The 26,618-nt window shown below is 42.5% G+C and overlaps 1 protein-coding gene across 2 annotated transcripts in view; it reads right to left on the bottom strand.

Moving 5' to 3' along the window:
* The window catches only part of PRKCA (protein kinase C alpha), a 502,775-nt gene extending 476,760 nt beyond the window's left edge, over nt 1-26,015 (bottom strand). For both annotated transcript variants that reach the window (XM_017950891.2, XM_017950892.2), the window contains exons 1-2: nt 25,419-26,015; nt 22,301-22,332 (exon numbers count right to left, since the gene is read on the bottom strand). In XM_017950891.2, coding sequence (XP_017806380.1) covers nt 22,301-22,332; nt 25,419-25,591 — 205 coding nt within the window. In that variant the 5' untranslated portion in view covers nt 25,592-26,015. The remainder of the gene's footprint in view (nt 1-22,300; nt 22,333-25,418) is intronic.
* Nucleotides 26,016-26,618: the final 603 nt, after the last annotated feature.

The raw sequence follows: 26,618 nt of genomic DNA, 5'->3' as shown, positions 1-26,618 counted from the left end.
CTCTACTAAAAATACAAAAAGTTAGCCGGGCATGATGGCGGGCACCTGTAGTCCCAGCTACTTGGGAGGCTGAGGCAGGATAACGGTGTGAACCCGGGAGGCGGAGCTTGCAGTGAGCCGAGATAACGTCACTGCACTCCAGCCTGGGCAACAGAGCGAGACTCCATCTCAAAAAAAAAAAAAAAAGTAAAGTCAGTCATGTGGACAAAGGAGACACAGGACATGAAGTTTACAGAGTTGATGTCAGATAGCTGGTGGTTGTGGGAGTACATGATGATAGAACATCCAGAAATTTTATTTTTGAGACAGTCTCACTGTGTTACCCAGGCTGGACTACAGGAGTGCGATCTCGGCTCACTGCAACCTCCACCTCCCTGGTTACAGTGATTTTCCTGCCTCAGCCTCCCCAGTAGCTGGGATTATAGGCACATGCCACCACACCCAGCTATTTTTGTATTTTTAGTAGAGATGGAATTTTGCTATGTTAGCCAGGTTGGTCTCAAACTCCTGGCCCCAGGTGATCCACACACCTCGTCCTCCCAAAGTGCTGGGATTACAGGCGTGAGCCACTGCACCTGGCCCATCCAGGAATATATTTATTTAAGTAATTATTATTAAGAGACAGGGTCTCACTCGGTCATTCAGGCTGGAGTGCAGTGGTATGATCATAGCTCACAACAGCCTTAAACTTCAGGGTTCAAGTGATTTCCCCTAACCTTGGCCTCCTGAGTAGCTGGAACTATAGTTGTACGCCACCATGCCTGGTGATTTTTACATGAATCCGTTATCAAAAGTAAAACAAAGGTACTGTTTGATATCACTTTCAGCAAATCTCCCCTGGATCAAACTTTAGACTATCAAGAATTTTCACATACTGATGAATAGGAGGCCTATCTAAGTAAACTCCAAAATATGAATTAGATGGACACATCAGATACAGAAGTCACATACTGCCAATGCCAAGACAAGATGAGTCTGTACCCAGACTACACCCTACTCTGGCTATGTTCAACATAATTGATACCGGCAGCTCAAAAGGATGAACAGACTAGGCATGCGGCAGGCACACAATTACTGAGTTGTTTGAGCTCCTAGCAGCTCTCATCCTCAGGTAGGGATACAGAAAAGAGGATGCTCCTCAAAAGTAAAGTGTTAGAGTTGAATTAACCTTTGATTATATGTAAACCCATTTTCATGCATCTCTGAAAGCTCCTCAATCTTATAAATTTGCCAGGCTCAGCCACACTTGTTTTATATCATCATATACCACCAGGATATAAGACAGGAAATTAAAGAGCATGCTCTTACAGATGTTTACAATTTATTATGGGTGAGTGAGGGCAGAGGGCAGGGAAGACAACATTTGCTTTTAAAAATATACAGACCCATGGAAAAATTACCTTTCAAAAACCTTTCTTTATGAAATGTCACAAAAATCCATGTGATGAGAAAACCAAAATGAACCAATATGAAGCTCTACATTCAAACACTAACCCAGTCATACAGTTGTGTGATTTGAGCAACACTTAATCTGAGTTGCATCCAGAAAATAATCTGTCCTCATTTGGTGATGATTAAATGAGAAAAGATATCTACATAAAGTGCCTAACAATGGGCCATACACAAAGGGGGTTCTCAACACATGTCAGGTCCTCCAGTTATTCCTAGTAACTAGCACGGTACCTGCTAAATAACTTTTAGGTGTCTGAGTGGATGGTAGCCAGTCAGATGAAGGTCTTAGGGCCTTCACATCAACCCTAAAACCTAAAACTTTACACAAAAGGCCAGTTTTAAAAGGGGGAAAGGCAGAGAGACACGGGAGACAGGAATGGAAATCATTTTAAAGGTCAAATTTGCAAAAATAGGATTTGTGCATGCAAAAGCATGCGGTCCTATAAACTCAAAGTAATCCTAGGGCTCTCTAGCTAGCTCAAAGGATTGGGGAGTGAGCTTTCAATAAATCACAACCACCCACCCCTTAGGGCTTTTTCTCCCTTCTCTGCACCCTGTTCTCAAAGAGTTTTTAGGAACATTTGCCTCCCGACTTGCTGTTCCCAACATGACTTTCTCTCCTGTGGATTTATGAATAGGACACTCTACCCCTACTATCATCAAGCATTGCTGGGGTGAGGATCTCACTATTTCACCCTTAATTATGGTTCCTATAAGATCAAACACAAGTCTACTCCTAGTATTTTGTTATTTCTTGTCCAGATTTTTTTTTTAAGTGGGGCGGAAGCCACCAGAGTGATTACTTGGGTCACAGAGCTCTGTAAAAGGCCATGAAATCAATACATGACTCAAATACCAAATTTCAACTGCAAAGAGTTCCCATAAAATAAATAGTAATAAACATCAGCTTGAGGCCAACAAAAGTTAGAAAAATTTAACATTTTACATGCTGCTAATAAAGAAAACTAACATCAAGGGGCCGGGCGCGGTGGCTCATGCCTGTAATCCCAGCACTTTGGGAGGCTGAAGTGGGCGGATCATGAGGTCAGGAGATCGAGACCATCCTGGCTAACATGGTGAAACCCAGTCTCTACTAAAAATACAAAAATTAGCCGGGCAAGGTGGTGGGCACCTGTAGTCCCAGCTACTCGGGAGGCTGAGGCAGTAGAATGGCATGAACCTGGGAGACAGAGCTTGCAGTGAGCCAAGATCGTGCCACTGTACTCCAGCCTGGGCAACAAAGTGAGACTCCGTCTCAAAAAAAAAAAAGAAAAGAAAAATAACATCAAGGGATAAAAAGGACTGTTAGTTTCCCCCACCCCTCAACCCATTCTCAACCAACTCAATTCTGGCCTAAGGCCAATACACAATGACCAATGGTTTGTTTTGCATGAAATATTCAATATTTCAAAGGATAACATTTTTAGTAAAAATTTTTACTAGCATATTTTTCAGAGATGCTGCACTTCTAGGGAAGAATTAAAAGAAGTGAGGGAAATATGTTATATAAACACTGACCAGCAGGGTAATTTAGAGCTTCCAAAGATTTTTCTTTATTCTCAGAGGAGATCTGTAGCTAGGAAGGGACTTGGAAAGGATGTAGCCTAGGAATGACAAATTGTTGTCTCCCATGTCAATTCCAATCACCCAATAAGTAATGGCCACTGGAGCCCTAAATTTGAGAAGAATTCTGAAGTTGAATGAAGACCGTGACTAATGAGTGTTATCTGCCATAGTATCTGGCAAGAATGTCATATGTTTGCTACCCCTACTAGAATCTAATTCCCCCATTTACACAGATGAGGCCTAAACTGGAGTCAAATCAAGATGACCTAATTTCCAGTCTACTGCTTTTTTAGCACATTGGAAAGTCTCTCAAATTTTTTTTATATATTAACTTGTACATGTTGACATTTTTTTTTGAGACGGAGTCCCGCTCTGTTGCCCAGGCTAGAGTGCAGTGGCACAATCCCAGCTCACTGCAACCTCTGCCTCCCAGGTTCAAGCAATTCTCTTGCCTCAGCTTCCCAAGTAGCTGGGATTACAAGCACACACCACCTTGCCCAGCTAGTTTTTTTTGTTGTTGTTTTGTTGTTGGTTTTTTGTTTTTTGTTTTGTTTTGTTTTGTTTTGTTTTAGTAGAGACAGGGTTTCGCCATGTTGGCCAGGCTGGCCTTGAACTCCTGACCTCAGATGATCTGCCTGCCTCAGCCTCCCAAAGTGCTGGGATTACAGGCGTGAGCCACTGATCCCAACCTATATTTCTTCATAAAAGCACCCTTTATTTGTGTATCTAAGTCAGATTCATCTAGTTATATTTTAAACTCCCTGATAAGAATGAAGAGGCTAATTTTTATGAAAACTCTTTCTCCATATCAACGATTATGTGAAGTTCTATACACAGCAGGTCCAAGTGTTGCTGACCATCTGCTTCTTCAAACAGGAACAAACCCAATTCACCTCTTGCTCTCTTTGCCACCAGATGTTCTAGTGCACAAAAATAACTAAAACCCAATTCTGATCTTGAGTTGGAAATTAAAAGACTAGGAAAAAAAAAAAAGACAGTATAGACAGTCATGTGGGTGAAGTTTAGACAAGTAAATGGCTATAACAATTTGATTAGCAATTTTTCTTTTTGAGTCAGAGTCTTGCTGTGTTGCCCAGGCTGGAGTGCAGTGGTGTGATCTCAGCTCACTGCAACCTCCACCTACCTCCCGGGTTTAAGCCATTCTGTCTCAGCCTCCACAGTAGCTGGGATTACAGGCGTGAGCCACCATGCTGGGCTAATTTTTGTATTTTGGGTAGAGACAGGGTTTCACCATGTTGGCCAGGCTGGTCTCAAACTCCTGGCCTCAGGTGATCCACCCACCTCGGCCTCCCAAAGTGCTGGGATTACAGGTGTAAGCCACCATGCCGGGCTAATTTTTGTATTTTGGGTAGAGACGGGGTTTCACCATGTTGGCCAGACTGGTCTCAAACTCCTGGCCTCAGGTGATCCACCCGCCTCGGCCTCCCAAAGTGCTGGGATTACAGGCGTGAGCCACCATGCCAGGCTAATTTTTGTATTTTGGGTAGAGACGGGGTTTGACCACGTTGGCCAGGTTGGTCTCGAACTCCTGGCCTCAGGTGACCCACCCGCCTTGGCCTCCCAAAGTGCTGGGATTACAGGCGTGAGCCACTGCGCCGAGCTGATTAGCAATTCTTCGAACCACCCCCAGGAGACACACCCATACACACTTCTTGCCCACAGAAGCAGTTGATAAAAACTCAATCTGCATAGAGGTCCAATGAACATACTAAATACACTTAGAGAAACCTCTGACAATCTGATTTTCCACAAGTGGCACGAAGTAGATGTCTCAGTGTTGCATTTTAGATGCAGCAAAATGTAACTCAAACCATTTAATCATACTAACTGTTCTCAATTTTGGACACCTTGATAGAAAACATTCCATTGGTGTTCTTTCCACAATAACAGACATATAATTAACAAGCATATGAAGTTATAAAGGCATCTTAAAAACTAAATAACCCAGATTGACCTGCGTCTGATCATTAGAACCTCTGGATCAAGCTGCCAATTTGCAGAAAATACAAAGGAATGTGGTAATGTGCACTGGGAGCATGCAATTAGCAAAATTCTGACTGTGGAAAACTCTACAGGTCAAAAGAAGTCAGGTACTCCCCCAGATAAATTATAAGGAAAAGGAGGAGATGGAGGAGGAAGTGATCATTTAAGAGATTTAAGGACATTTCCAATTATTTTTAAATATGCAAGATCAAACTCTCGTGCCTAAGGAAACCACTTGGGTGATAAAACTAAAAAACATGAGGAAGCCATGAATCTAAAAGTCACAACAGTGATTACTTTCGGTGGGAGGGATGAGGCACGTGGAGGACTGGTCAAGTTCTACTACTTAGCCCTGGGCGGTGGTTATAGGAATGTTGGCATGTAATTCATTAAACTATGCATTTGCTTTGCATGGTTTCCTGTATGTGTTTTATTTTACAATGAAATTCAGGTTTAAAAACTGTGATCCAATGTTACTCCCTAAGAATACTCCAAAGCTAGCCAGTTGAAGTGGCTCATGCCTATAATCCCACCACTTTGGGAGGCCAAGACAGGAGGACTGCTTGAGGTCAGAAGTTGGAGACCAACTTGGACAACAAAGTAAGACCCCATCTCTAAAAAAAAAAAATTAAAAATTAGCTGGGCATGGTGAGAGCCACCTGTGGTCCTAGCTACTTGGGTGGCTAAGGTGGGAGGATTACGTGAGGCCAGGAGTTGGAGGCTGAAGTGAGCTAGAACTGTACCACTGCACTCTAGCCTGGGTGACAGAGGGAGACCCCATCTCTTTAAAAAATTTAAAGAATTTTTTAAAAAATAGTTTAAATTTGAATCTTCCAGTACAGTAGCCACTAGACACATGTAGCCATTTAACTTTAAACTTTAACAAATTAAATAAAAAATTCAATTCTACATCTTAAGTGCTTAGTAGCCAGATGGTGCTAGTGGCTACCATACTAGGTAGTGCACATTAGGGAACACTCCACGATCACACAAAATTCTACAGGACAGTGTTGGTCTACAGGAAGATGCGTTTCCAGATCTCTGAGGCTCCATGAATTCCTGTTTCATCTCTCCTAAGAGACCAGGCAATGACATAAGATCTTTGGCCTTCCATTTCTATTAACCATGTTTGTGAATGAGATTACTGCCGATGAGAACCAATATAAGTGCACCCAGCAACCACCCTGACAAGGCTGACCTCACCCAGAGTGACATTATTCCAAAGCAACTAAAAGTTTAAGAAGTTTGGGGCAAAGAAACCTACTTCTTCTAAAGATTTCATAAGGGTACTGATGAGAAAGCACTCCAGTCAGAGCCAAGAATGGTTTGATCACTTCAGGATGAGACGTGGATGGCATGAGTCTGAGTTCATGGAATAAATACAAGTCCCCTCAGCCCTTCATTCTGGGAACTATCAAAGATTTTTTCAAGAAAAGTTAGCTAACACCCTGTAATCCCAGCACTCTGGGAGGCTGAGGCGGGTGGATTACCTGAGGTCAGGAGTTTGAGATCAGACTGGCCAAGATGGCAAAATTCTGTCTCTACTAAAAATACAAAAATTAGCCAAGTGCGGTGTTGCATGCTTGTAATCCCAGCTACTTGGGAGGCTGACACAGGAGAATTGCTTGAACCCAGGAGGCAGAGGTTGTAGTGAGCAGAGATCATGCCATTGCACTCCAGCATGGACGACAGAGCAAGACTCAAAAAAAACATTTTTTTAAGTGAGCTAAATTGTTTGAAAAGGCAGGCCATTATTCAAAGAAGACAATAACATCTATATAGCAGGCACAAAGGAGCAATAAAGAAGGCGACATGGAAACTATCCTTGGCACTTAAGTTCTATCAAAATTTTTCCAAATTATTCATACACATCAAATCAGCAGTGGTCATTTCTGTCCATCCTCTGAGTATCTTCAGAAAAACTGTCTTCAGTTTCTCATTCTGAATATGGTTCAAAGACTCAGGGCAATAAAGAATGCCCAAGAGACCCCCCCGACCCAGGGAAATTTACCAAGGAGAAAAAAGGAACCGTGGTTTCAGACTAATTTTTAAAGCAACTCAGAAACCTAGCATAGGAAGGAAAATTTTCCATGGAATATTTATAAGACTTTTAGGTTGTGCTTGGATTTAGCTAGAAAATAAACATTGGAAAAAGCATATATAAATGTCCATGTTTAATCTCTTATCACTAGATCTGTTATTTTGTATATTTTGTGTGTTTATTTTCTGTATCTTTATTTCCAAGGTCAGAACCTCAAATCAACAACATTGAAACTATCAAAAATAAAGCTCTGACTTCTGCATTTGGCTTGTACCACTTAGAAATAATTTCAATTTTAAGGATGGAGTTACATAAACTACAGAATGCAAAACTACCAAATAATAAGCTCCATGACTACATTTAGTCAAGCTTTAAATCTCACTTAGGGAGCCACTAAAAATATGTACATTTGTAGATTAACTGAGTAATTTATTTGTATGTGTGTATTTTAGGTAATATATAAAAAGGTAAAATCAGCTCTGGTATGAAAACAATGTAAGATTTTTGCAGACTAAGTAACACCAGAGCCATATAGCCTGTTGCCAGAGAATCATAGAGTTAAAATTAGAGAGAAAAAATATATAATTTCATGAAGGGTCATCTTCCTTGCCCATGAATTCTCATCCAATACAAATCAAAAGTCTGAAGCATTTTTAATATTCTTTAATACAAGCTCTTTATGTTGTTACTAGACTGTTCACCTATAAATTATAAAAGCTAAACATACAATCCTTATTTACTTGGTAAACTCCTAGACTTTAGATGCATATTTGTCTCTAAAAGGCACTGCCATTTTTCAAAGAAAATAAAAGGAATCTCATGTCCGCTTTGTTTGCAGATTCCCTCATGTTTTTGTTTGTTTGTTGTTTTTGTTTTGTTTTAAATAGAGTATTAGATGAGCACTTGTACTCACTGGGAATGGCATTTGAGAGTCAAGACTACAGAGTACAAGTACAAAGGTTCATAGCACAGGGTCACCCTATAGGAGGTAGGGGCTGGAGATTTAAGTGGCCACTCTCTGGGGGTTTGGTTTACAGCAAGTCACTTAACTCTTCCCGCCAGTTCTACCGGTATAAATTCAAGAACCTGGGTTAGACAGCCTCTATGGTCCTTTCTTACTCTAAAATTCTAAGAACAGGGCTTTTCCTGATCCTATGACAACAGGATTCACCAAAAAGGTCAACAAAGGTCAGTACTTAAATGTATGTGAATTCAGAGGTAGGCGGAGTGGCTCACACCCGTAATCCCAGCACTTTGGGAGGCCGAGGTGTGGCAGATCACTTGAGGTCAGGTGTTCAAGACCAGCCTGGCCAACATGTCGAAACCCTGTCTCTACTAAAACTACAAAAAAATTACAGGCAGGCGCCTGTAACCCCAGCTACATAGGAGGCTGAGGCAGGAGAATCGCTTGAACCCAGTAGGCAGAGGTTGCGGTGAGCCGAGATCACACCACTGTACTCTACCCTGAGCAACAGAGCAAGACTTGTCTCAAAAAAATTTTAAAACACAGAAGTATATGAATTCAGGTTATTGCATGACTACCACCTATGAATACATAATTTTAGTAATATTAAAACCCAATGTTCTGTAAGAGATACCCAGTTACTTCTTAGTGACCAAAAGTTTTGCTCACCTGACATGAACTATATTCTACTTAAAAAAGTATTTTTTTTCATGCTAAGAAAGTCTCCATATAAGAAAAAGTCTCAGGCTATCAGGACAAAATACCTAGAATATAAAATATAACCTGACAAAAAGGAACACATTGGAAATACAACAAAAGCCAAAGTTAATAACGTGCTTCATAATTTTGAGACAAAACTTCGACCTTTGATCATTCTTCACCAATGGGTAAGTCAGCCAAAAACAACTTGTGCACAAATGATATTGTCAAAATTAAAATCACAAATGCTTTACATTTTCCAGAATTTACTTTAAATAAAACATGTAGCATCTAGAAAAGCATTAGCAATATACCTCAATTGTCATATTACTCAGAAAATTAAACTAAAAAGCCCAGAGCCCCTAAATTATCCTTCCACAACGTTTCATTAGATTCATGGTAGACCACCACGGCAGACCACCATGGCAAGACATTTACTGGGTGGCGGTGGAGGGGACAGGGTCTCGCTCTGTCACCCAGGCTAAAGTGCAGTGGCACAATCTTGGCTCACTGCAGCCTGGACCACCGGGCTCAAGCAATCCTCTCACTTCCAAAGTAGCTGGGACTACAGGCTAATAAAAATTAGCCTTGCTAATTTTCATATTTTTTGGTAGAGAAAGGTTTTTGCCGTGTTACCCAGGCTGGTCTAAAACTCATGAATTCAAGCAATCTGCCCACGTAGGCCTCCCAAAGTCCTCGGACTACAGGCATGAGTCACTGCACCCAGTCACCATGACAAGTATTTTCTCTTTTTTTTTTTTTTTTTTGAGACCAAGTCTCACTCTGTCACCCAGGCTGGAGTGCAATGGCGCGAACTTGGCTCACTGCAACCTCCACATCCTGGGTTCAAGCAATTCTCCTGCCTCAGCCTCCCAAGTAACTAGGATTATAGGCACCCGCCACCACGCCCGGCTAATTTTTGTATTTTTAGTGGAGACAAGGTTTCACCATATTGGCCAGGCTAGTCTCGCACTACTGACCTCAAACAATCTGCCCACCTCGGCCTCCCAAAGTGCTGGGATTATAGGTGTGAGCCACCGTGTCCAACCCACCATGACATGTCTTAAGCATACCAACTATTCCCGCTCCAGCCCAATAACTCAGCTTTATAACATATGATGTGAAAGCTAATCTGCATCACATAGACACCAATCCAGCTCAATACCAGCATGTGCTATGGTCCTGGTTGTACAAAACAAGTAAAAAAGAAAAAAAAGAAAGAAAAAAAAGGATAATGGTGCCTCTATCAGTCATTATCCCTAAACTTGAATTCGTACCTAAAAATTAAATAAAAATCATTCCTCCATGTTTCTAAACTGTTTATAATTAATGATCATTTCAATTTTAAAGTCACACACATATGTGATATAGAGAAACAAAGCCCCATTTTTTAATTAAAACAGAAGAATTCTAGAGAAGTTTTCCATATTAATGTGCTATTCAGATTGAGGAAACTAATGTGAAACCAAAGGAACAAAAGTCACTTTAGTACCAAACAAATTTGGCATATGATAAAATTAGGTTCACTAAAAAGAAACTTCAGAAGTATTGGTAGGCAAATTACTCATAATACCATCATCTTATTTTGTAACCCACCTATTAAATTTTAAGTCATCATGTACAACTTTTCACAACTATAACAGCATTAAGAAAAACATCTTCCTATTTAGAACTTAACTGTCATGTTTTAAGCTATTTTCTACATTGTAAATACTTAAGAAGCAAGTTAAAATATTTTAAATTTTTTAAAAATGAGTAATCTCCCATTTTCACATTTTAGGGCAGTTCATTCACGGAGGATGTACAGTTGCATGAATTCAACAGAAGAAGGAAAATTATTTAAGCTAGTGTACAGCCATTTAACTTCAACACAAATCTAAAAGGAAGCTAATGGAAGTCTTTACAACTGTGAGCCAAGCTTTCTAAGCCAGTGAGAGTTTTATTCCAATTACCACAAACAGCACCACAAATCATTCTTGATTAGAAACCTAAGAGAAGGAAAAAATGAAGAGATAAGTTGAGATAAAGGGATTGGCTACTTATCTGTACTGCTTCAGCAACTAAAAAAACTACTGCAGTGGAAACAGACATTCAGTAAATCTGCCTGATTTCAAATTACAGCTTCCCAGTTCACCAGTCACACATGAGGGGAGCCTACTTAGCTTCTGTTCCAGCATCCTTTCCACCCATGCGGTGGTGGTACACTGTAAGTTCACAGTAGCATGGTAGTAGTATCATGTAAACTTGTATTTCTCAAATCTGAATCTCAGACGAAAACTTACACTCCAAATATGACACCAGTACACTGCAGCACCCCTTTGCTTTCCTTACCAAGGTTTCTGACCACGGTGAAAACACATCAGCCCAAGGTTAGCCCATGGAGAGAGGAGGAATAAACTACGGATCACGAACCAGAAATTCTGACTGAATAAATCGGTAGACAGTTTCTAAAACAGAAAGTGTTGCCGATTTTTAATATGTAAATGTTTTAATTCTTTATTTTCCCCTTATTAATACATATATCTAGTATAACTGAGTATCTCATCTCCAATCATAATTTCCACGTGGTAAGACCCTGGACTCCCAACAGGATGCTATAATCAATAATCAATATGCCAGCTTCCTTATAGTAGAGAGATGAGCAGAAAGAAGTGTCAAAGTACCACACTTTTTAAACCAGGGCTGTCCAATCTTTGGCTTCCCTGGCCATACTGGAAGAACTGTCTTGGGCCACAGATAAAATAACACTAATGATAGCTGATAAGCTTTTAAAACAAATAAAAATTTTTAAATGCATAATTTTTTAAGAAAGTTTTCAAGTTTGTGTTGGGCCACATTCAAAGCCATCCTGGGCTGCATGTGGCCCACTGGTTGAACAAGCTTGTTTTAAACTCAAGAAGTTATTTTCCAAGCTTCATTACAATGTATCTTCTACATGTAGATACAGTAATCTCTGTATTTGTAACTTTGTTCTGAAAATGATGACATGAAAACAAAAAGATACAAGAGGAAACAACGTATTTAATAAAGAATCAGTATGTGGCAAACGTGAAGCGGCTCCCCACATATTTTTCTCATCTGTTCTTCCTTTTGGAGGTCAGCGGGGGTTACATCTCAAATAAGATGGGCTCTCCCAGTCTACTGCTCCCTGAACGTGAGTCGTACGTGAAGCGGCTCCCCACATATTTTTCTCATCTGTTCTTCCTTTTGGAGATCAGCGGGGGTTACATCTCAAATAAGATGGGCTCTCCCAGTCTACTGCTCCCTGAACGTGAGTCACTCGCATCCCTCTCTCACTCATGCCATTCCCTTACCTTAGAAGGGCTTCCTCCATTCTCCTAATCAAAGGAAATTCTAGCAACCTGCGAAGCCCAAAACAAGAGCCATCTCCTAATGAGTTCAAAAAATATCTCCTTCCTTCCCACATGCTTCAAAAACTGTTATTTCATTCAGACTAAGATGTAATATAATCTACATGATGTACTGTCACAATGTGTTGTTTTCATATATGTCTTCTGTCCCACACCCTGCAGGATCTGGCATGACACAGACTAAACAGAGTCCATCTATGGGGCCATAACCTCCCACTTCAGGCAGGAAGCACATTAAGTGTTATTGAATTGAAAAAATGCTTCCCGCTGGGCGCGGTGGCTCATGCCTGCAATCCCAGCACTTTGGGAGGCCGAGTTAGGTGGATCACCTAAGGTCAGGAGTTCCACACCAGCCTGGCCAACACGGTGAAAACCCATCTCTACTAAGAATACAAAAATTAGCCGGGCATCGTGGCACATGCCTGTCATCCCAGCTACTCGGAAGGCTGAGGCAGGAGAATTGCTTGAACCTGAGACACGGAGGTTGCGGTGAGTCAAGATCACGCTACTGCACTCCAGTCTGGGTGACAGGGCAAGACTCCGTCTCAAAAAAAAAAAGGAAAAAATGCTTCATTCTTTAATACCTAGACATTCGAGTTAATGGTGTGATTTAAGTGTGACAAAACTTCAAGAAAAGGACAACTGAGAAGCAGGAGAACACCTGGCTTAACGGCATGGCATCTGGACTCATACTGCCCAGGTCTGAATTCCAACCCCACCATTTTCTAACTGTGTGACTGTGGACAAATTACTAAACCTTCCTGTGCCTCAGGGCCTGTTTCCTCAGCTGTAAAACGGGAATCACAACACTGCCTCTCTCTTCAGAATTGTCGTGAGGATCAAATGAGTTAAAAGTGAGTGCTTACAACAGTGTATACAGTAAGTGCTATCTGGGTGCTGGCTATCAATTGTGTTTCAAGTATAAGAAAACCCCTACGTCATAAACTTCGTGCACAACCATACTCGAGCTAGTACGTGTGCGTGTGTATGTATCACACGAGCTAGGTGTGTGTGTGTATATATATACACACACATATATACATATATATACATATACACATATACACATATATGCACATATACACATATATTCACATATATACATATATACACATATATACATATATATCTCACTATACAGTAAAATTCTGTCGTAGAGATTAACTCAAAACTAGATGGTAAAACCATGAGTTAATCTCCACGGTAGAATTTTCCTCTCAATTCAACTGTTAACTGGACCCTCACTGACCCATCCCCTCAAACTTGAGGAAGTCTGTCCAAGTCAGAGCTAAACTTATTTATAAGCACATCTTCAAGTCTCATATTTACACCCTTATGGTTTATTTCCTAACTACCTACCGGAGTCACCCTGGACAGGACAGATGGATCTACTATTTCTCAAAATACCAAGAATAGAAATGTATAGATATTGGAGGGGAACAGCAAGTGAAGGCATTAAAGATACATTGCCCTCATGCTAATCTTACTTTATGGACTTGCTCCTAAATAATTCTTATCTTGTGCTGGCAATTAATCAAATCATTCCCTTCCATTCCATTCCTGATAGAAATCTATTTCCAGAAACCATTTTCCCTTTTGTATAATTTAGTAAAGAGTTTAATGCAGTTATAGCAATTTCTACTAGACACAGCTAACACTGAAATGGCCACGCCTTAAGTTGAGCATGAGATTTCAGTTTGGGTGGAAACAAGACCTGAAATAAAGGGTCTGCCGTGGAAATTTTGACAGACTGATGAGGACAGTGAAACCTTAATTTTATGTCACCAAGAAATGTTTCATAATGGCATCATTCTTTCCTCTCCTAATATAAATCCAGGCTTCATTCATACCAAAAGTTTCCACTTGGCTCTGAAGAATGTTTTCTGCAAAACCGTTAGAATCTGAACCCATGATACGCCCCACCAGCCTGGTTAAGTACTTTAGCTCTATTTCTAAGATGGGGATAACATCCTGTTATGGGGTGCTTTTGGAATGAAAGCATATAAAACATGAAAGTTAGATGTCTGACATAATGCAGCATTGAATACATATTCATTTTCTTTCCTTTCAATTGAATAAAATCTTGAAAGTGATTCTAATCACCGTTATAATCTGTGATGATAAACATAATCACAGCTGTTTCACTCCAAAGCTGCCACTGCCATCCCTGTACATTTACTTGCATATTAAGGCACAAAAACCTTTATTATTTGTATTAAGGCACAAAAAAATGTATTAAGGCACAAAACCTTTCAGGTACAAAAATTTTAAAAATAACAGAATCAGTGAAGTTGAGCTACTGCTCCCTCTGGAGCATGATGATTGAGCTCCAGTTATTACCAATCTCAAAGTAAAACAGAGCATTTAAATAACTATACCAAACAAGTACTAAAAGCTGGTCTTACTTTCTCACCCTGTACCCAAGATATCTTCCCTCTCCAGCTACAGCCCATAATACACTCTTGTTTTATTTATGCAATAAGATTTATTCTTGATGCTTGGACACTCTTCCAAAGACAGAAAGAAGACACATTAAGTGGTTTATTTCTACAGTGTTAATGTGTTAGGTTTAGCCATTACATATGTTAACTTATTATACACATAAACGTAGAATTTTCTGCTCCCTCTTTGGAATAAGTATGCTTAGCTTCAAAAAGTACTTTTTCTTTAATGATCCTAAGATTTTAGTTGGCATAACTTTGGATTATAAGCTTGCTTTAAAAAAATATTAAAAAGGTAGCCAGGCAGAAGTCACTGTGATCTTTCTGGTTATGAACGTTTGTATCACATCTCTTAATATTTATATAATCACACACCCAACAAATATTTACATAGTATCTACTGAGTGTCAGGCACCACATTACACACTGGAGACACAAAAAGAAATAAGTCTCAGTCCTTGTACTCAAAACTGGCAGAGGAAACAGAAGTAGAGAGGTGATACAGTGTGAAGGTCCTATGACAGGAAGGGTGGGGTGCGGGGGCTCATGCCTGTAATCCCAGCACTTTGGGATGCAGAGGCAGGCAGATCACTTGAGGTTAGGAGTTCGAGACTAGCCTGACTAACATGGCGACACCCCGTCTCTACTAAAAATACAAAAATTAGCTGGGCGTCGTGGTAAGTGCCTGTAATCCCAGCTACTTAGGAGGCTGAGGCATGAGAACTGCTTGAGCCCAGGAGGCAAAGGTTGCAGTGAGCCAAGACTGTGCCACTGCACACTCCAGCCTGGGTGACAGAGTGACACTCTGTCTCAAAAAAAAAAAAAAAAGGGTCCTATGATAGGAAGAACATGTAGAATAGCAGGACAATCGGGAAAGACCAGAGCTAAACCTTAGACTAAGACTTAACAGGTGAAACAGGTATCATCTGGGCAAAGGGGGTTGAGGAAAGAATTGAAGGAAGCACTTCCTGGGAAACTGCAACTTACTCACAATGACCCAGGGATGGGAAGAAGGAAAGCACTGTAGGTAAGTCTGAAGATGTCAGGCAGGAGACTTTAAGAGTCTTCCAATGTCTTGCTAAGGAGTTGGACTTATCCTGATAGGGCAGCTGTGAAACTAATGCTATTTGGAAATGGAATACTCTGACTCTTCATGAAGAAAAACAACTGAGCAAGTGAGGGGTTAATTTGTCTAAAAACTTAAATTTCAATAGTATCATCAAGAGTGAAATACTCAGAGGGCAGGACACCACCAAAAAATTTAAAGAAAAGGAAACTCCAGTTGCGCGCGGTGGCTCATGCCTGTAATCCCAGCACTTTGGGAGGCTGAAGCAAGAGGATCACCTAACGTCAGGAGTTCAAGACCAGCCTGGCCAATATGGTGAAACCCCGTCTCTACCAAAAATACAAAAATTAGCTGGGGATGGTGGCATGCACCTGTAATCCCAGCTATTCAGGAGGCTGAGGCAGAAGAATTGCTTGAACCCAGAAGGCAGAGGTTGCAGTGAGCCAAAGTTGAGCCACTGCATCCCAGCCTGGGCAACAAGAGCAAGACTCCATCTCAAAAAAATAAAATAATATAAAGAAAAGGAAACTCAAACATCAGATGTATCTGCAAAAGTAAACATTTATTTGGCTTTTACTGCCTATGAGGATAAATAGCCACTCCATATGCTACAGCCCCAGCTTCTGGTGGCGGGGGTAGGACTGATGTGTGAATAAATTAACAAAACACTTTCACTTACCATATAAAGTAAAAGTAGCAATTCAGAAAGTCATTAATCAAATCATTTTATAACAAGTATATAGCACCAAAAGGGAACACCTAACGCCAGTTTTATCTAAGCGTCCCTACTTCTAAGTATTAACACATTTTTACGGAGGAAAACCACTGTTGAAAAGAAAAACAGGGGTTTTTTGTTTGTTTGTTTTTTTTTTTGGTTGTTTGGTTTTGTTTTTTGAGACAGGGTCTCACTCTGTCGCCCAGGCTGGAGTGCAGTGGCACAATCACACTTTATTGCATCCTCGACCTCCCAGGCTCAAGTGATCCTCCCACCTCAGCTTCCCAAGTAGCTCAGACCATGGGCACCGCACCACCATGCCCAGCTACTTTTTGTATTTTTTGTAGCGACGGTGTTTTGCCATGTTGCCCAGCCTGGTCTCAAAGTTCTGGGCTCAAGCAATTCGATTGCCTCAACCTTCCAAAGTGCTGGGATGACAGGCATGAGCCACTGCACTCAAGCACAGAAAGGCAGTTCTAACTGTCCACCTCGACCATTTTTCTCTGTATTCAGGCATTATTGGCCATTTCATCTTTGAGGCTGAGATAATGCTTTGACCTGGCATTAACTACAAAACCTCTAGGTTTCAAATTATACTCAGTCTTCCATGGATTCTATCTTTTTGGAACTAAACCTTCAAGAGTTCATCTATAATTAAAGTAACTTACAATTTGGGGATGGGTAACCAATCAAAACTGAGGTACCAAGGGCTGAACCCCTCTTGAAGACAGAATAATGGAAAACCCTGGCTTTGAAACCCATAACTTTGAAAATCAGCGGGCAGCCAGAGGCCACACAGTGTAAGCAGTGGTCAATGCAGTACGTAGGGAGGACAGATCCTCTGCTCAAGTTGGCCAACCTCATGATTCTGCCCAACTCGGACCTCAGTATCCTATCTCCTGGTACTTGGTGTCCATACAACTCAGCTCTCAGAACACCGTGGCAGATGAAGACAACTGCGCATCCCTTTTCTGAAAGGCTGATGACTCAATCGCTACTGCCCCCTTTCTGTTTAAAGGCCACCTTCCTTAAGTAGTTTTGTTTTCTAGAATCCCTCAGTTCACACAGCCAAGAGGAGAATCATTCTTTTTTTTCTTCCTTTAAACACCAAGTTTCATTCTTATAGAAGGAATAGAAACCACCACCCTGCTCAGATGAGCCAATGGAAATATCTTCTCTGAAACGGGCCTTCAAACAAAATATCAAAGGGGAAGAGTAGTTGATTTTTTTTTTTTTTTTTTTTTTTTGAGATGGAGTCTCGCTCATCGTCCAGGCTGGAGTGCAGTGGCATGATCTTGGCTCACTGCAAGCTCTGCCTCCCAGGTTCACACCATTCTCCTGTCTCAGCCTCCCGAGTAGCTGGGACTACAGGCGCCCACCACCACGCCTGGCTAACTTTTTGTATTTTTAGCAGATATGGGGTTTCACCGTGTTAGCCAGGATGGTCTCAATCTCCTGACCTCGTGATCCACCCGCCTCAGCCTCCCAAAGTGCTGGGATTACAGGCGTGAGCCACCGTGCCCGGCTGAGTAGCTGATTTTTTAACCCTTAACACTGAAAAATGCAGAGCTTCAGCTGGAGTCACAGACGAAGTACAATATGTGTTGTGTTCTTAGCAGGGAAATGACTCAAGATTCAAAACAACTTCTTAGTGGCATCATTGAAAGCACAAAAATGTGAATTATTTCCCAGTAGACTGCTCAAAATCCAGTGATGATCATTCAGGGACAACAGGCTCCTGTTGGTCATGGTTATTGGCAGAGCTTAATTCTCATGCTGTCTCTTGAGTATCTTCCTCAAAGAGCCTGGGTTTGTAGTACATTTTAATTTGTGATATTAAAAGACAAAGAATAGCCAAAAAAAAAATTAGGGAAAACAAGGGGAGGTCAGGCAGATGTAACAAACTATGTAACTGTTTGGCATTTGAAATAAGCAGGTCCCATTTTGAGAGGCTGTTTCTACCACTGTAATTAGAGAAGTGCATGGGTGTTGCTCCACCTAAGGAGGGAGATAAAATCGAGTTGGCTTTCCCTTTTCCAGTACCGAAAGCAGTAGGTAACACTGTTTCAGCTCCACTGCCCCAGAGGAAGAGTGCATTTGAGCAGTACAGTGGATCGCTCTGTTCTCTGATGACTGACATTGGAAGTAGCCAGGGCAAGACAAAAACTACCAACTGGAAAGAGACCTTCCAGACTTGACATTCAACTTCATCAATGTCCATACCACACAAATCTACTCCCCTGTCATCTTCTCCTTTCTCTGAGGCGGGGGGAAAAAGTGGGCAAGGACTAGATCTCTGCTAGTCTTATGGAGATGAAAGGAGTGCTAGGAATACATCAAGCAAAAAACATTCAGCCAAAAATAAGAAGGCAACTCCAAGTCATGTAAAAAGGGTCACTTCAGAGCTGCGAAGGAACACGCTTGTCTTTATCTCTGAGGACCTTAAGAAAAGTATTTCCTACTTGGAAATCTACTACACATTCATCTTTCTCCTCCCCAGAAGAATGGCCCTTGGTTTCACCATTTCAGGCAGCAAATTCTGACAACGGTTTCCTGTGTTACTTGCCCTGGTAATATCCGTTTTCAGGGTTGCACACCTATATTGCAATATAAAGAAGAATGGTACAGAGTCCATGAAGGGAAAATGGGAATAAGCCAGTAAGTCTCTCTCCAGAGAAACGTCCTTCTCTTTCTCAAGATACAACATAAATGAAAGTAGAAATAACCTTAGTGTTTCACATGCTTGTAAAATGCCACTCTCTAAATGGCATAAATTACAAACTCAGTTTTAAGGACTGAAACTCACTTATTTCTTTAGTCTTCAAATACCTACTCATCATTTACTAAGTAAAATGAAGATAAATATTTTGGATCTAAAGCTATATTACTTACTGCATGAATATGTGAGTCACTGGGAGCATACACACCTCTCTAGTTAAAGAAAGGAAGAAAAACTATGCTTGCTGCAGATATTTTACCTACTAACCAAAGCAACACACTACATACAAGTAGATAGAAAGCACTGCCTCATTGTGTAAAAGTACTCTCATGTATGAGGAATACAAAAAGCAGTTTCAAACTCCAGCTGTCATTTCCAGAGGGTGTGTTGCCAAAGGTATGAGTGAGAATGAGTTATTCTCCTGCAGAAGAATGATGCTCTATCAAACAAAACCAAGAAAAAAAAAATGAGTGCATTAAAAGAAAACTTAAACACTCTACAATGGTCAGATGTTAACAGAAAGATTAATTTTGAGGTAAGAGCCAAAACAGAAAATGCTGGATAACTATATTTGTGGGATTAAAAGCATCATCCCGAGGTAACACATCCTTCTTAATTAAGTTACAACAAACAACAAAATATAATGGACTAGCATATGCCTACTAGAAGTCAAATACAGATGAGACACAGTAAACAAAATGTAACAAGCGACAGCATGTTACAAATAAATGTATACTATTGGAAAAAGTTTCTGTGAACTATAATTTGTAAATGCAGTAGGGTAATTCATTATTTAAAGAGATCTGAGGTTAAATTCTTCACCAAAGCAAAGAACTATATAGAAAGCACATAGTCACTTCTCTAATTTATCTAGTTTGTAAATCCAGAGTTTCAAATATTACGTTAAGTAAGGCAATTCACACAACACAAATGGCTAAAACATAGTTGAAAAAAAAATGTTCACGCTTACCCAGAATGCAGGAGATGGAAATCTAAAAGAGGGGCCCCTTTTCACCTACCAGATTGGTAAAAAATGTAAAAGATGTACATTATCTAATATCTTCACTGGTAAAACTGAAGGGGAAGTTCCATTAATACAAAAAAAAAAAAAAAAGTGTGCACTGGAACTCTTTTGATGAGTAATTTAGCAGTAGCCATTAACATTTAAGATGCACACATACACACTTCTGACTGTTGTAGGAATACCTATACTAGTGTTCAATAATGCTCTTGACAAAGGTATCGTACTAGTAGGAACTGAGTACCAAAATACCCCTCAATAGAGGAATGGGTGAATAAATTGGATACATCCACACATGCAGGCACTAAGCAGAGTGAGGCAGAACTGATGCTTTGATGTGGAAGAATATCCACCATCTACTGCTGAGTGAAAAAAGCCAGTTGCAAAGTGGTATAAAATGTTGATCTCCTTTTAAAAACTAAGTATGTGTGAGTGAGTGAATGAATGGTTGTCTCAAACAGAAGCTATCCCTGGAGGTGGGAAAAGAGAAGGGAATGCAACTTCACTTTTTATTTTATACAGTTTAAAATTTTTATGGGTTTCACTTGTATAATTTAGGTAAAAGGGAGTTATGCTGCCATGAGACTATTAATCTGCTAATCCACTAAAAGTTCCAGAGATGCTCTGGGGGAAACCGTGCAAAACCCCCTGGAGCCTAGTAATATGGTCACTGGGATTTCCACAACAGAATCTGCTCAGATGAGCAGGTCTAAGAGGAACCAACCTTATTCTAATCAATCTTACTTTTCATTTATGCAGAAAATGATAAAAGTTTTAGAACAAGATAAGCACTTTCTCCCAGACAAGCAGTACTGAGAAGATTCAGTACAAAAATTTTCTTATAGATTTATATAAGTCCCCACCCAAACCAAAAATATCACCAAAACTAACAGATGTCAATCACATTGGCCCAGAATCTTACATCTTTAAACTCCCTAAAGTCATGTTCAAGCCTAGGCTCAAATCTCACCTACAAAGTTCAGGCCCACAACTTTGAGAACTAGAAAGAGCTACATTTTCCTTTCATCTTTTGTAGAGACTGGTATAACACATCTTTCTCTTTATTCTCTTTTTAAAAGGAATATCCCTTGATTTTCAAATGTAACTCTGAAAATGATATACTCAGTAGGGGTTTTAAGCACATCTTGGAGAAAGATGTGCTGGGAGAAAGAAAGGTAGAATATTAAATGAATAATCATACCATAAAATACTCCCATCTAAAATATGTTTAGAAAATGTATACAAGAAACAAGTTCACAAATTTGAAGAAGTTTTTCAAAGGCAACCAATTTACTAGCTAGCACAACCTCCAAGTTGTAAGAAAGTACACAGTGCCTTTCTCTCTAATGCACTTAATATTAAACAGTGTTAGGATAATATTTTCCAGGCTAGAATGTACTTTCTGCTTGCCCTAATAATAAATCTATGCCCAGATGGGAAATGGAACCAGAACTAAATAAACACAACACAGACAATGAGCAGGAGAGCCAGAAAAGTTAGCTAATGAGCCTGTGATGCCTTCACGATCTATAAAGTGGGTTTCTTCAAAAAGGAAAAGCCAAACAAATAGAATGGAGAGTACAAAAAGTTAGATATTTGATGTGTGTGGAATATAATTACAGATCAGAGGGGGAAGCAAATGGATTCCTTTCTGTATGTGATGGCTGGTATCACGTGTTGTCAGATACGTAAGCTTAAAGAAAAGCATGCCACATAGTCAAACCGGAGAAATCAGTCATCATCAAATCATCGACAAAACTTTAAAACATGCAAACTTTGTTCTGGATGACAACTGGTAATCTAAACAAAACAAACCCTTACTAGAATGAAATGTGGCCTAAAATTAGATGCAGTGAGTCCAACTCAATACATAAGTAAAAGCGATGAAGAATAAAAACAAAGAGGAAGAACAAGGAAGAAAAGCCACTTGAATACAAAGTGATTCCATTTTTTTCTCAACACCCACACAAAGACAGCAGTTTCTGACAAGAATGTTCTCGGCAAAAAATAAAATTACAGGAAGGCTTTTTTTTTTTTTTTCCAATGAGAAAAAGGCAGCTCTATATGCAGATTAGTAGGCTCAAATTATTTAAGGCCCAAATTTACGGCCCTCATATTTCAAAAATATTATCTGAATAACCTTTTTTTTATTGGAAAGAAAAGATGACTGGAAATACTGTTCTGGTTTGGAATGCTTATTTCATGTTGTGCTTGAAAATAAAATCAAAAGTGGCAGCTTACCTTGGCACTGGAAGCCCTGTTTCCCAAACCCCCTGAAAAACAAAAACAAAAACAAAATATCTTAACATATTTTGTGTTGGATAGCGTATTTCAAACAAGTTATGTGACCAAGTACTCCACTACTAAAGGTTTGTACGTGAAACCCAATGACTTAATAGAAAAAACATACCTAAATATCTAGTCAGATTACTGTGTAAATTCAACCTTGAGGGGAAAAAAAATCTTGCCTATAAAGGATCACTGAACTATTCCAATATATCAAGCTTCTTTCCAATTTTTTATACTATGTTATCGATACTTAAATTTCAAGACAAGAACATGACTGTGTATTCAAACTTGTTGGCTACAATACAATATTCAAGTAACAAAAGAGTTTAGGGTTAAAATTTTAAAAGGAAGTTACTTAATTTTGTTCCTGAAGACCAAATGAAAATTGTTTTATTTTTCCTCCCTAAAGACAACAAAGTGGGCTTACTTATTATGCATTTGTTTAAAGTATTACGTGTCTAGAAACTGCCAATCGGCATCACTTTTAACATTTAATTTTGGCTTAAGGAACCAGATCCTAGAAAATATCATTCCTATTGTTTGCATTTGAGATTACCATGATCTAATTTCTACTGAGAACCGACAGCAGTCAAAGCACATACGGAGGGTATTTTGTTCTTGTAAATGACTTTAGAGAATTTACTCTGTAAGCAGAGAACCCTGACATGGACATTCAATTGCAGGTATTGTTCTACTAGGATTAACTGCATTAACATTTCTTCAGAAGGCTGAGCGTCATAACCTCTTGCTTCACATAGAATGTTTAATGCACAAAGTATTTCACATACTTTTAAAATTAACTTAGAGTCATCCCCCCTCACCAAAAACCATAATTAACTCTAAACATTTCACTTAAAAATATCAGTGATTTAATATTGAAATAAACTTGTAAATCAAGGACCCCGTAGAAACAATAATGAAAGCAAACTGAAAAAGACAATCCCTGTAGATGGTTTCCTGGGACTTCCAATTGATTGGTTTACAATTAAATGCAGAGAGCTGCAGGGATACTCAGGGGGGCCTTTATTTTCCACTTCACAATACTGCTAGTGACCTGAGCGCCTCTTCAGCTCACCAAGGGCTGATCCTTCAAGGGCAACTGACAGTGGAAAGACACTAGCTAGCCTCGGTCGGCTGCAAGTCCCTTTCTAACTCTCCCACTTCCTGCTAAAGTCACCAGCAGTCTGTTCCCTTTTAATGGACTCTCACAGTTGACCACCTCCTCTTAACCAAATGCAATATTCTCTTTGCCCTGATGCTCCGAAATTGTATTTTAAATAGCCTTATCTACGATTACCTACTCCTTTGAGCACAATCGCTTCATATGCTGACTAGACAGTGGAAATCACTCATAGAGGTGGCTGTGCTTTTCATAAAAGTGTACTTGGGAGCAGATGTCTAAAAAGGAAAGGAAAAATTAAACACCTTATTAGCACCACGATCATGGGACCTGACCTTTGGGATGTTTTTCCCCAGGTGTGATGGATTCAGACAGATCCATCCATATTATGTTCACTCTAGCGGCCCAAGATACCTGTGCCACACAGCTGGCTGGTGGCAGGATTCACTCCATGACTGCCACCCTGGGTAGCTCCCCCTGGCCTAGAAGGGGAGGGAGCTAAGAAGCCCTAGCCATAGCTCTGTCTTGTCAGGAAATTGCTACACGACAAAGAAGAGGTAGAAGAGTCAGGGCATACGGCAATCTAAGAGAAAAACCAAACTACTGCTGCTCTAACTAGAGGACCTAGAGCTCCTTTAGTTCCAGCTTTCTAAACTTCTGTGTGGTGACGGGGAGCTGGGAAGAAGGGTCACACACTTTTGAGAACCAGATGAAAGCTGTAATTCTCTCACCAGCAAAAAGATTCACAAACACAATTTCACCCAGTTTTGAAGGGTTCAGAGACCCCTGAAGCCCTTCTATGTATCGATTCTCCATAAGCCCCCAAGGATTCTCCGAGTTAAGAATGCCTGAATTCATTGGCGATTACCTGATCTCTGACACCTCTGGCCCTTATGCTATTTTTCTTAAATAAGGCCTCTGTCCTCATCAACAGGGTTACAGGTCTAATCTCGTGTTGACAGGGTCTATTTTAATTTTTTTTGAGACGGAGTCTCGCTCTGTCTCGACCAGGCTGGAGTGCAGTGGCCCGATCTCGGCTCACTGCAGCCTCCGCCTCCCGGGTTCAAGCGAGTCTCCTGTCTCAGCCTCCCGAGTAGCTGGAATTACAGGCGTCTGCCACCACGCCCGCAAATTTTGTACTTTTAGTAATACGGGATTTCACCATGTTGGCCAGGCTGGTCTCGAACTCCTGACTTCAGGTGATCCGCCTGCCTCGGCCTCCCAAAGTGCTGGGATCACAGGCGTGAGCCACCGCGCCTGGCCGACAGGGTCTATTTTAAATGAGTCCCTCTGCCCTTGTGCCATTTGCCTGCTCGAACTCTCCCTCCCCCACTGCAAGCTTTCAACAGTTTGTTCTCTCTCTCTCTGCTCACTCAGAAAAGTCAAAGTCAGTCCGTGCCCAGTAGATGCAGCCTACAGTAGGCAGGGGCCCAAGATTCCAGCGCGGTCCAGCCCGATGGGAAGCACAAACACACCCCCCCGAACGCGCCCAGCCTGGCTCGCCAGCAACTTGGACAGCGCAGCGCAATCGCCGCCGCTCCCCCGTTACTCCGGGACGCGTTTCTCCGGGAACCTTCGCTCTTCGGGCCTCTCCTCCTCCCCTGTCCACTGGGCTCCCACCCCGGCAAGCGGCCGCTCCGCTGGGTGCGTGCGGGTGGGCGCCCCCGGGGAGGTGAGGGGCCCGGCCCGGGGAAAGATCCCCGCCGCCACCGCACGGGGCCAGCCTCCCTCCGGCGCCAGGGGGTGTGTGTGGCGGGGCGGCGACGTCCCGGGAGTCCTGCCCGCCGGTGTCAGGGCCGGGAGCGCGTGTCACTCCGGGCGAGAGTTCGGACTCCCGCCGGTTCCAAGTTCTCGGAGTGAGCCAGCCCCGGGGCGGACTTGCCGGCGCGCCGGGGGCCGGGACCCGGAGGCGGGGAGGAGCGGGGCAGGGGTGCCGGGCCCGGCACCTACCAGATGAAGTCGGTGCAGTGGCTGCAGAAGGTGGGCTGCTTGAAGAAGCGCGCGATGAATTTGTGGTCCTTCACCTCGTGCACGTTCTTCTGCCTCAGCGCCCCTTTGCGGGCGAAGCGGTTGGCCACGTCCTGAGACGCCGTGGAGTCGTTGGCCGGGAAAACGTCAGCCATGGTCCCCCCCAACCACCTCTTGCCTCCGCCGGGGAAAGGCGGCCGCGGAGGGCCGGGTGGGCGGGGGCGGCGGCGGAGAGGTGCGGGCTCGGGGCGACCCCGGGCGGGGGGCGCGGGCCGGTGGCCGAGGTCGCGGCGAGGGGGCGCGGCGGGGACCGGGGAGAGTCAGGCCGGTGCGGCACAGAGCGGGAGCGGGAGCCGGAGCCTGAGCCGCTGGCTCGCCCGCTGGCCCCAGGCTCACTGACAGCCCGGCGCCCGGCGCTCGCGCTTCCTACTCGCGGCGGCAGAGGCGGCCCGGAGCGGCGCCGCCCACCGCGCATGCCCCGAGCGCGAGGCCGCGCGGACAAGAACGACGGGGGCGCGCGGGCCGGGGCGGGGGGGCGGCGGCGGCGGCGGCGCCGAGCGGGCCGCGCCGAGTGCGGAGGAGGCAAAGGGCGCCTGGCGGTGTTGGGAAGACTGAACAGGGAGAGGCGGCGGCGGCGGCGGGCGGCCCGGGAAGGGCCAGCCCGAGTGGGGATGCGGAGGAGGAGGGCGGGAGTGGCGGGTCCGCGCTCCTCCGCCGCCTTTCTCTTTCCTCCCTTCCTGCTCCCGGCTCTCCTCCCTCTCGCCCTCCTCCGCCTCAGTTCTCCTCCTCTTCTTCCGCTCCTGCCGTCCGGCCTCCTCCTCTCCCCGTCTTCCTCCTCCCACTCCCGCTCTCTCTCTGTCTTGTCGACGGGCTCGGAGTCCTGCGCCGTCCGTGCCGGGCCGAGAGGAGCCCGCGTTCCGGAGTGGGCTCCACGCGCAGCCCCTGCCCCGGAGCCTCCCGCCCGGTGCTCACCCGCTAACCCCTGAGCACACGCAACAGGGAGTCCCTTCCCCATCTTCAGGACCCCCGATGTCTCCGGGGCACTACGCCCATGTGTTAGCAGCCTGTACCAGCTTGAGGTTTCACCTGGCCAAAATGTCGCTTTCATCACGTGTGCCCTAAAAGACACAGGCTCTAGACCTTCCTACAGGAGGAAGAGAGCGATTTTTAACTAATTAAGCA

This window comes from Papio anubis, chromosome 17 (genome assembly GCF_008728515.1).
Source record: "Papio anubis isolate 15944 chromosome 17, Panubis1.0, whole genome shotgun sequence".
Classification (NCBI taxonomy): Eukaryota; Metazoa; Chordata; class Mammalia; order Primates; family Cercopithecidae; genus Papio; species Papio anubis.
Note: the sequence above shows the minus strand (reverse complement) of the source record. Positions and strands in the feature narration are given on the sequence as shown.